General features: G+C 32.5%; 2 protein-coding genes across 2 annotated transcripts; both read left to right on the top strand.

The window, feature by feature from the left end:
- Window positions 1–383: 383 nt before the first annotated feature.
- Window positions 384–5,551, top strand: LOC127091567 (transcription factor bHLH48). Its single transcript, XM_051030235.1, has 7 exons — window positions 384–1,192; window positions 1,315–1,443; window positions 1,553–1,618; window positions 3,669–3,737; window positions 4,274–4,345; window positions 4,756–4,963; window positions 5,121–5,551. Exons 1-7 carry the CDS (start codon window positions 782–784, stop codon window positions 5,156–5,158), a joined length of 993 nt encoding a protein of 330 aa, XP_050886192.1. The 5' UTR covers window positions 384–781; the 3' UTR covers window positions 5,159–5,551.
- A 1,794-nt stretch (window positions 5,552–7,345) lies between these two features.
- On the top strand, window positions 7,346–9,705 carry LOC127091566 (pentatricopeptide repeat-containing protein At4g35130, chloroplastic). Its single transcript, XM_051030234.1, has one exon. The coding sequence runs from the start codon at window positions 7,651–7,653 to the stop codon at window positions 9,505–9,507; it is 1,857 nt and encodes a 618-aa protein (XP_050886191.1). The 5' UTR covers window positions 7,346–7,650; the 3' UTR covers window positions 9,508–9,705.
- Window positions 9,706–11,445: the final 1,740 nt, after the last annotated feature.

Raw genomic sequence — 11,445 nt, 5'->3', positions numbered from 1 at the left:
CAAAGAGTCTCTTTATAACATTTTTAACTAGAGATTGTTAAAAATATAACCTTTAAAAATTATCATTAATTGAAGGGTGGAGGTATTTGAAAAAAGTCGGACAAATTTAGATATTAGAAAGAAGTGTGACAATCTTTACCATTTAGTATTTCATCTAACCCAAAATGAGAAACATTTATACAAACAAACAACTAGTATAAATTATTCTTTAAATTTGATATCAATAACAATTTTTTCTTAATTACTCTTTTAACAAATTGAAATAGTTAAGAACTTTTTTTCAAATCTCAATAAATAAACATTAGCAAAATAAGGAATGTACTGACTATACAAAATAAAAAATTGATACTTTTAAGAAGTAAATTAATGGTTTACCCAATCCAAACACTTGTTTCATTTCATCTTTTTTGGTTTTTGATTAACTAGAGACGTTGATACCTCAACCGCATCAAACCACGAGATCCTTTTACTACAAACATCATATTCAACACTTTCCGTTACAACGGTACGGAAATTCCCGTTTATTTGCAATAACCAAACTAAACAAAACCGTAGCGTAACAACGTTGCTTTCTTGCTACTTGAAATGGCAGAGAAAGAAGCAACCTTCTCAGAAACAATATCAGAAACAAGCACATTGACCACTATTAAATAAACACACACTACTACACTACTCTTTACTTTCCCCATTTTCCATTCTCTTTCTTTCTCTCCTTTTTCCCTCTATCACTTCCTCCCGGTTCATCTTTCCCAAACCCGGTTCGGTTCGGTGCAGTTGGATCATGGAGCAAACCGCGTTTGAATCCATTCAATTCAACGAAGAAATTCAGGGAATCATGGCGCCGGCGTCGGAAACCGCAAGCTCTTTCACCGCACTTCTCGAGCTACCGCCGACGCAGGTCGTCGAGCTTCTCCACTCACCGGAAATCACCGGAAAACCGCCTCGCCATGTCATTAGCCCGAAACCCTATCCTCTAACTTGTAGCACAGATGATTTGATTTTCCCTTCCAACACCGCGTTGGTCGAACGCGCAGCGAGATTCTCCGTTTTCGCCGGTGAGAATTTGTCACACTCGCCGCTGCCGGAGGTGAAAGATGAACTACCGGAAATCGAGGAAGGTGGATGTGTCTCTGATCGTACAGTCGAGAACAAGAATTCCAAACACTCGAAGAGGAAGGAGCGAGAGAAGAAGGTTTATCATCATCATCATCATCTTTGAACTCAATTGCAAACATTCTTGAGAATAATTAGGGTTTTCTCCTTTTCAGTAACTTTTCAGTAATTTGGGCAATTCTCTTGTTCTGTGAAACGCAGGTAAAAGCATCTTCCAAGAAAAGCAAAAGCGTCGCCGACGAGAATTCCGGCAACGGCGAGGAACTTCCGTATGTTCATGTTCGAGTTCGTCGAGGTCAAGCCACTGATAGCCATAGTTTAGCAGAAAGGGTAAACACTTAATCCTAAATTAACCACTATTTCACTTCTTTAATTACATTTATTATTACTTTATTATAAAGTTTGTTAATTTTTTTATATTAATTTGATTATTTTGTAGGCTAGGAGAGAGAAGATAAATGCTCGAATGAAACTGTTGCAAGAGCTGGTCCCTGGTTGCAACAAGGTTGGTCCATTTCCTTTCTTTTAAGATGTTAATACTCATTTACTATAACTAATCATTTGTACTTTATTTAATCATCATGATTATGCCATAATTCCATCTAAATTGTCTCCCAAAAGTTCTTTTGTGTCTCTAGATTATGGGATTTTTTTTAGTGATTATGCCATGTCATTATCACCTTTACACCAAAATTAAAAGTGCATGTTTTTCCACCGAGAAAAGTGCTCTATAGCACATAGTGTCAACATGGCATTTCTGTAGTTTTATCTCTCACATTACCACACCTCTTTTGGAATTATGCTTTACTGAAATATTACCCTACTTTAGGAAAATATTACCCAACATGTGCCCTTAAACCTCTCTTTAGGAATAAAAAAAAAGTAGAAATTGTGTGAAAATAATAGTAGTTTTCAAACCTTTAAAGAACTTCTAATACAATATTTAGAGGTCATGTGTAGATTAGTTGCGGTTTAACCAGACAAAATAAATAGAGGCTCTATTGAATCACGGTTTAACTGTTACAAACATTTTACGAGGTCCTATTTAACCAAGGTTTACTCGTGATGACCCTGTGCGGTAGTCTGTCTTGCACGCTCTCAAAGACGGTCGTGGTGTAATAATAATCCTACACTCCTCCTAAACACATTGGGTTCCAGTAACATTTTTATCAGTTTTATCTAACTGTGGAAGATGCTCAAGGCCTCTACAAAAATTTATATGAAGACTAGAATGTTACATAAAAGTAATGTATTGATTCTTTTTTACTATGGCAATAAATTAATCCTTTGTTTTTTGAAAAGGACCAACAAACATATACGTCATGGTTTGTACAGGACAATTAAGGTAATCACCCGTTGTTCTTTTCTTTAGCTTTCTAACTTATTGGAGAGACAGAGAGGTGGGTGTGGGCGTGTGGGGTGTGAAAGGGAGTTACTCTAGCTGGACTCTGGCTTTTAACAATTGGAACTTTGGAAGTGTGTTGAAACTTGTATTCATGGGCCCCCTAAACAATTGAAATACTAATCCATCTTTGGGAATGTGATGGTTACCATCAACACTTAGTTTGGTATCTATCAATCATTTATGGGATAAGGAAAATAAGGTGGGAAAATAAAGATTACTTTTTAGAGGGCAATATCTACCAAACAGAAAACCTAACTGGGCTTTGAGGATTTTACATAATTCAATTGATTTCACCTAAATTTTAGTTAAATACACACCTCAAGATTTATTTCCTAAATTAAAAGTTTATGCTACATTGTTTTGTTTTTCTTCTTTGGTGGTCTCGAGGTTATTACAATAATGGCATTTTCGAGTAAACCTTGGAGCCTTTGGATTGTAATTGTATATATTGAATTATTACCGGTTAAGTCTTGGTTGATTCTTCTCCCAAACTTTTGCTATCTGAATGACTTTCCATCACTGTGCTTTATTAATTGACTTGAGGTTGCTCCTCTGTTCCAGCATCATTTGTTGTTGTATCTTCAAAATTAAAATTTGGGTGTTTGTTTTAATATATATGGTCTGTCAACTTCAAAATGCCATCATGCAAATATTAAATATTGTCGGGTTTTATAGCGTTGCAAGAAAATTTAGCATTTCCCGTGTCTGATTATGTTTGAGTTATATTTTGAATAACTCTAGCATGTGGATGTTTATCAACACGGACAGATAACATTTTTTTTCCTTTTAAAATTGGAGAATGGAGAAATTATTATTGATTAAAACGACATTAATTGTTGTTTTACAAATGGCCCTCTAGGGATTCAAACTTTGCCCCTTGAGACTAACTATAAATAAGATCAAACTCTGACACAATATAGACTGTGTTAGTCTTGAGGCTGTCTCCAAAATTGAATTCTTTCTTTGTAACTTAACTAATATTACTATATTCAATCACATTTTCTTCAAAGCTAATAGAAGCTTTTCTATGCTTAATTTAAAAGCCTAAGTACCCAAAATAGCTCTTTGATTTTTGAGTGCATGCATGTTGATTTTAATTCAAAATAGCTAATCTGTTAAGTTAGCTGACACGACAAAGTTTGCTTTACAGATATCAGGAACGGCATTGGTTTTGGATAAAATCATCAACCATGTGCAATCTCTACAGCATGAAGTAGAGGTCAGATTTTACATGAATGACACTCTAGGCAATTGTTTAGACAAATGAAGATTAGGATAAAGTTGTTAGCAGCAATCTGTTTTCATGCTTATATCATCAACCTGCGGATAGTGCTTAAAAACTTTCAAAAATTAGTGGCTCTGTTCTTTCTTTAAAAATGATAGTAGTCCTGTAAAATGCTACTGTAATATTCAGGAGCATTTGTACACTCATGGGAACAATTAAAGCATAGCTTAGTTATTTTTGTACTAAATGACATTACAAATACATACTTTTCTTCAAAAATTAAGTCTGCTTCAATCTTCGCGCGTGCCTGATTGGGACTTGAGGCTTCAAATTGCATGCTCCTAGACTTCTGCATCTTTTGGTTGTTTATATCCTTGAAAGTTATAAAATGATATAAATGGTATTTTCACTGTGAAGATATAAAAAAATTGAGAATTGTATTTCATAGGATCTTTTTATTGGAACACAATGCATGAACATTTGAGTTACTTCACAAATGTGATATTGTTCATTGATCTCTCTGGTTTCAGATTTTATCAATGAAACTTGCAGCAGTTAATCCAATAATTGATTTCAACCTTGACAATTTATTGGCTACAGAAGTAAGTATTCTCTTTCATTAAAAAAAAGGAATTTATTTATTTATTGGCTTGCGGTGTAATCTGAACTGCAGTATCATGTCTGGATTTGAAGAATAACATGTCATCACCATCTGAAACATTTTAGCGAATTTATTGGAGCATATCGACACTTGTGCATTATTGATCAGTCCTGATATAGTTTTATTAGACTACTTTCTGAAATTCTTCTAAGTTTCCATATTGATTAGAGAGTTATTCATCAAAATTCTTTTTACTAGCCCTTCTAGATATCATGCTTAAACACTAAATGATGAACTTGAATATGGGGATATAAAGATGGCTTAACAAGAATCAACAGTATGAAAGCATAAATGCTTGCACTTGTTCGTTTTACTTTCCTTCTGCTAACAAAACTTCGTTTTGGCTTGTAGGGAGTGTCTCTCATGGACAGTAACTTCCCTACCACAGTTGCACCCGTCGTATGGCCAGAAATCCCACACAATGGAAACAGACAGCAATTTCAGCAACCATGGCAATCTGAAGCATTCCACCAACCACTTTGGGGGAGGGAAGAAAACACCCCTAATTTCATGACCCCAGAAAACTCACTATTGAGTTATGACTCATCGGCAAATTCAGGTATATAATAGTTATTCTTCTACTGCTAGTCTCCTCCAAAAACATTCCATGAATATTGATCTAATTTAATCAATCATGGTTGCTTTTTCCACTGTCATTGGGCTCCACTAAGGAGCTGATGAATCTGAATTTAACAACTTCAATAATTTGCATACAGTATCTCTGCACTCAAATCAGATGAAGATGGAGCTATGAAGAGGTACAGAAACAGTGGTACTAGAAGCAATTAGTCTAGTAGTGTATATAACAAATATAGTTTTAGAAATTAGCCTTGACTTGAGCAGGCCCAACATTCAGCAGGATTTCATATTGTCCTCTGTTTGTCAGAGTAAGTTGGAAAACCTGGATTTTATTCAGCCAGCAGGCTAGCAAGGAAGAAGAATTCTAATGCTATTTTCATATAATATATTAATTAATATAATATATTAATTAATATCAGTGTGTATACTAACTATAGTGGTGATTCAGTCTTAGGTGATCGATTGGTTCTGATTGTAAAATCATTGAACAGACTGTAAATTACTGAACTGTCTTTGAAGTTTGTTGCTTTGTTCGCTGATTGCTAGTACTCCTTAAGATTTCTAGTCAGTATTTCTTATTTTATTTTGCATTATATCATTCTCCATTTTATTATTTTTAAGACTCTATTCATAAGTATGTATTTTTTCTTTTTTTAAAATTCTTCGTTTTCCTACTTTTTGCTTTTGTTTAAGCTCGGTATCTAGTCCTATAACCGACTAATAAGAGAAGACCAATTTTATTGTCCATTTGTAAGAAGCCCTATAACCTACTAATAAGAGAAGACCAATTTTATTGTCCATTTGTAAGAATCTCATTTAAAATCAAGCAAAGTTTTGTAATAATTGTTAGCATTGGGTGCAAATTTACTTTTTGTTTTTACTCGATGTGCATATCTTTATACAAAAGGTAGCGGTAACTTTTATATCTAATGGCACACGTTAAGAAATCCACATATAAAAAATTATATTGAAAAAATCAATAAAGTTATTAATTATAAGTTACATAATTTTTAAGATTTTTTTTTTATATTTATCTCTTAACTTGTGCTCTTGGAATAAGAACACAAGTTGGCATTATCCTTATATAAAACTATATAAAACTTGCTACTACTTTTTTCATGGTTGAATCCCTTTTCAATGATAAAACTAGTACAAAATTACTAGGTCAATAAAATTATAAATATTTCCGAAATCCATAATTCTACTAATTTGTTATGTTGATCCTTATATTCCAACTACTTATTGTTAAGTTGAAATTACAATTTAACCATTTATTAATTTAATATCTAATTTTACTATGGGATATTTGATCCTTTTAACTCTTATGACTCTCAAAATGTAGGAGGGTGGGTCATAACGAAGAGGGATGACACACTGACAACATTACCAATGACGATAATGTATTCCGTTAAATCAGACTGAAAATTTTAAAATATTTGTATGATATGATAAAATAATATAATTTTTTTTACACTGTCAATGCATCACCACTAAACTCATAAGATATATGCGTTGAATATTTATCAAAAATAACTTTAAGATATTAGATATATAAATTATTTATAAAATATTTGATTATTTACTTTTTTCGTGTGCCAAAAAAAAGTCTCTAATTATATTTAATTATTTATTTAATAGTTTAAATTTTAGAATTTTTCAATGCATTTTATTTTTTGAGTAACTCTACTCAAATTTTTGAGAAGAGTAAATAAGAATTTCCCTTTATAATATGTTGACACCACCTTTTAACACCAAAATTTAACATTATTTATAAATATTTACACGAATGAACTTTTTTAAAATAATAAAAAAATATTATTTATAAATATTTATACAAATGAACATTGTTTTGTTTTACAATATTTTTTTAAATAATAAAAATATATTATTTATAATTATTTTAAATTTATTTTATAACACAAATATAAAGTTTGGTCATTAACCAATTTTATCATTCTATTTACCACAAAAATATATATTATTAACCATTTATTTTAGGGAAATGTTATCTTATACTCTAGGGACACAAGATAAGACACCCACTTGTAAAAAAATTGTATTGAAAAAATCAATTATAAATTTAATTTTATATCTTTATTAAAATCAATTCACAATTTCCAACATAAAATTATTTTCTTTAGTTCTTATCTTGTGCCTCTGAGGCACAAGTTAACATTATTCTTTATTTTATTTATAATTCATTAATTACTTTTACTACTTTATTACTCAATAAAATTCATAATATTAAATATTTTTTAACATTAAAGTATAAAATATATTAATCATTCTTTACCCTTCATTGCATCAATATTTTCTTTTCCCAAATATTAATGAGTTTTCAAATGTTATTATTTATTTTTGTGCCAAATATTAAAATTGAGAAAAATCCATTCCATTCAACACCCATCATTGCATCAAAACCAACAACCAAAACCTGTACAAGACTCTAGATCAAATAGCAACAACAAAAGAATCCATGAAGCTGTGCGTGTGACACTTCCATTGTAGTCAAGTAAATCATTCAAAATTCCCTTCTTTCCTCGTCATCACCATGTCCTCAAACCCCTTCACCTTCTTTCCCCACTTCGTCTTCTTCACACCCATCACATAAAACCTCTATCTCCCAATATCCATGCATTGAAGGATAATGAACATAATAACAATACAATGATGTGGAATTTGATCATAAAGTCCCATGTTGATATGGGACTATTTCATTCAGCTTTCTCACTCTACAAACAAATGAGACTAATGGGTGTTCAACATGATACTTTCACTTTTCCCATTATTAACCGGGCTTTATCGTCTTTCAGAACTGATTCTATTTGTGGAAAGATGGTCCATTGTGTAGCAATTCAAATGGGTTTGGATTTGGATTTGTATTTTTGCAATACCATGATTCATGCTTATGTCAAATGTGGCTGCCTTGATTACGGTCGCCACTTGTTTGACTTAATGTCTCAGAGAGATGTGGTTTCGTGGACTTTGATGATTGATGGGTATGTTAATGTGAGACGTGTTAGTGTTGCATTTGGTTTGTTCAACAAGATGAAGATGGAATTGGAACCAAATTCAGTTACTCTTATTGTAATGTTGCAGGCGTGTTGTGCGTCTGCAACATTGAATGAGGGAACTCAGATTCATGGGCATGCGGTGAAAAGTGGGTTACTAATGGATTGGTCTGTGAAAAATTCAGTTTTGAAAATGTATTCTAGTAAAGGAAGTGATGAAAAAGTGGGACTTTTGTTTAGTGAAATAAACCGAAAGGACGTGGCTTCCTGGAATATTTTGATTTCCTTTTATTCGTCAAAAGGGGAGATGATGAGAGTTGCTTGTTTGTTCAACGAAATGCGGAGGCTAGAACTGTGCTTGTGGAACATCGAGACTTTGACGTTAGTTGTATCGGCGTTTGCAAAGTCGGGTAGTCTCTTTGAGGGTGAAGCTATGCATTGCTTAGTGATAAAAACAGGTTTTTTCGACGATGTTTTGCTGACTTCTCTGCTTGATTTCTATTCTAAGTGTGGAAAATTGGAAATATCAGCTCAACTGTTTAAGGAAATTCATTGTAAAAGTAACATTACATGGGGGGCTATGATGTCGGGTTTCATTCAAAATGGTTATTTTATAGATGCCATTTTTTTATTCCAACAAATGCAAGCTGATGATCTTGTTATTGCTCCTGAAATTTGGAGAAATTTACTTGATGCATATGCAAACCTAGGAGCTTTGAAATTGGGAAAAGTGGTACATGGTTACCTTATAAAACAACTTCGCGATGAAGCTTTTCAAAGTAATGCACACTTGGATACCTCTATCTTAAACATGTACTTACGAGGCGGTAGCATCTCGTCAGCTAGACAAGTTTTTGATAGGATTCTTGTCAAAGATGTTGTAGCATGGACAACAATGATTGAGGGAGTTGGTTCTCATGGTTTCGGTTTTGAAGCCCTAGATTATTTTAATTTAATGATTGAACAAAGAGTTCGGCCGAATGAAATCACCTTCTTGAGCTTACTGTCTGCTTGCAGTCACTCTGGTCTTGTTAGTGAAGGCTGCAAATTTTATCATACTATGAAATGGGGTTATGGTATTGAACCGGGTTTGGATCACCATACATGTATCGTTGATCTTTTTGGTCGTTGCGGGATGCTTAAAGAGGCGTTAGTCGTAATATTGAAAATGAAAATTCTACCTGATAGTAGGATTTGGGGTGCTCTTTTAGCAGCTTCTAGAGTTTATGGAAATAAAAGAATTGGCGAATACGCAGCACAAAGAGTTTTGGAGTTAGAATCTGATAATGCTGGATATTATACACTACTGAGTAATGTTAAAGCAAGTGTTGGAAGATGGAATGAAGTTGAAGAGTTGAGGAGAGTTATGAGTGAAAAGAATCTTAAGAAGAAACCGGGGTGGAGTTGTATTGAAGTAAAAGGGGTTATTCAAGGATTTGTTTCTGGAGATATTTCACACTCTGAAGCAGATGAAATTTGTGAGACATTGTGTAGATTGAGCAGAGCAACATAGTTAGTTGTTCAGGAGAAAAATAGACTAATTTGAGATTGTTCATTTGGTTCATTTGATGTGTAGTTTTGTATACTCGTTGTGTTGTTCTAAACAAATTTGTCATAAGTCATTGCTGCAATAGATTGGAAAAGGATTAGTTTTACAGTATATAAATGAATAATTAATAACTAGAATATATCAATTGGTGATGGATTTCAATAGTAGTTCTCATTACTAACCTGTTTTTATTACATATAATCCATTTTTTTTCTAAGTTTAGGATTAACAACTTTGTTGAAGGAAATCATGATTTCCTCATTTAAGGACTTGTTGTTGCCTTTCCCACAACTCAAAATGAAAGTTTTATATATTTTTTTAATTTAAAAATGATAAAACTTGTTTGATTGTTTAATTTTACAAATCTGTTTTTTAAAATTATATTTTATTTATAAATCTTGAAAACTAAAAATTAAAAGAGATTTTAAATTAAATGTTTTGATTTTGATTTTTATAAATTAGGAAGATAAAAAATAAAGAAAAATTATGCAATTTTCAGTAGCAGTAGATGTGTAATAATGGGTAACTTTAAAATAGAAAAAAATAATGTATATAAATTATTTTATTTTATGAATGCAAATATATTTACTAAGTTTTTTTTCATAGCTAAAACTGTTTAAGACTAATAAATATTTTTTACTTTTTTTCTTTAAAATAATTATTAAATTAATTTACAAAATAATTTTGAAAACTAAAATATATAAGTTTAGTAATATAATAAACTTTGATTATATTTTTGTTATTTGTATTTGTATGGTATCTTCAGGTCTACCCTCCCACCAATATTCAACATTTATTGAACGTATGTTCTCCTCTCTAACATTTGAACCTATAATCCTTGTTTAACTCGAATTTAAGACTAAATTTTAATTTACCTTAAATTGTATCATACTATTTGATCTTCTTGTATTAGCCTTTCTTATAAAAGCTAGAGATTCTTCTCCAGGTTTTCTCTTTTCTATTGTCGCCACCTATTCGTCCATCGTAATCGTATTAACCCGTTATGTTTGGTGAACTTAGATGTTTGCTTATCTAACCAGTTTTATGGGAGCAATAGCAGCAAAAGATTATTCTTGGGCAGAACCAAAGTATTTAGCCTACAAATATGTTTTCATTCAAGGGAAAAAATACCGTTTGGCCTTTAGAAATGGGATTTCTTCTGATTGGGGTATTTTTCCAATTCCGAATGAGAAAATGATATGTCACAAGTTTGAAGGGTGCTTTGTCCCCTTTTACTTCTGCATTTTCTAGAATTGGGTGTTCGACTTCCACTAGTCTCTTTTGAAAAGGAGGTTTTGGATCATTTATGCATTCCCCTTCATAACTTCATACTTGTGCTTGGGGTTTTGTTAGAGTATTTCAGTATGGTATGAATACCATGGAAAAATGAGTTCAGCTTCCCGATACCACTTTTTCAATCCATTTAAGGTGAATCCTGTCCCAAAGGATGCCATTGGTCACAGGCTCATTTCTCTCTGTCGTGTCAAGAACTAGATCTTCAAGGTCTGTATCGACAACTGGAAGTATGTCAAGAACAATTACTTCCTAGCTAAGCCTATTTCTCCTCTTACTCGTGAGGAATTTTGTGTTGTCTCTCTCACTTATGTGGGGCAAGTTGAATGCACGGATCGGAGGCGATGATTCTGGTCCCTGGACCAATTCTCTAAAGGTGGTTAATATCATTGTGTCCCTTACAAAGCTCTCAATGAGGTTTATAGGGATATGAAATCAATTTTGCTCTCATTTTTTAATGAGATGATACCATGTATGAAAGTGGCGAAAGTTAGATCTGTGGAAGGACATAAATAAGTGTTTCGTGATTCATTTTATTTCTTTTTTCTACATGGCTACATGGACTTATTTAGTTTTTATTCTTTGACATTTCTTCCTTTTTCAGATAGG

The sequence above is a fragment of the Lathyrus oleraceus genome, chromosome 6 (genome assembly GCF_024323335.1).
Source record: "Lathyrus oleraceus cultivar Zhongwan6 chromosome 6, CAAS_Psat_ZW6_1.0, whole genome shotgun sequence".
NCBI lineage: Eukaryota > Viridiplantae > Streptophyta > Magnoliopsida > Fabales > Fabaceae > Lathyrus > Lathyrus oleraceus.
The sequence above is the reverse complement of the archived record's forward strand: the minus strand, read 5'-3'. Positions and strand labels throughout refer to the sequence as shown.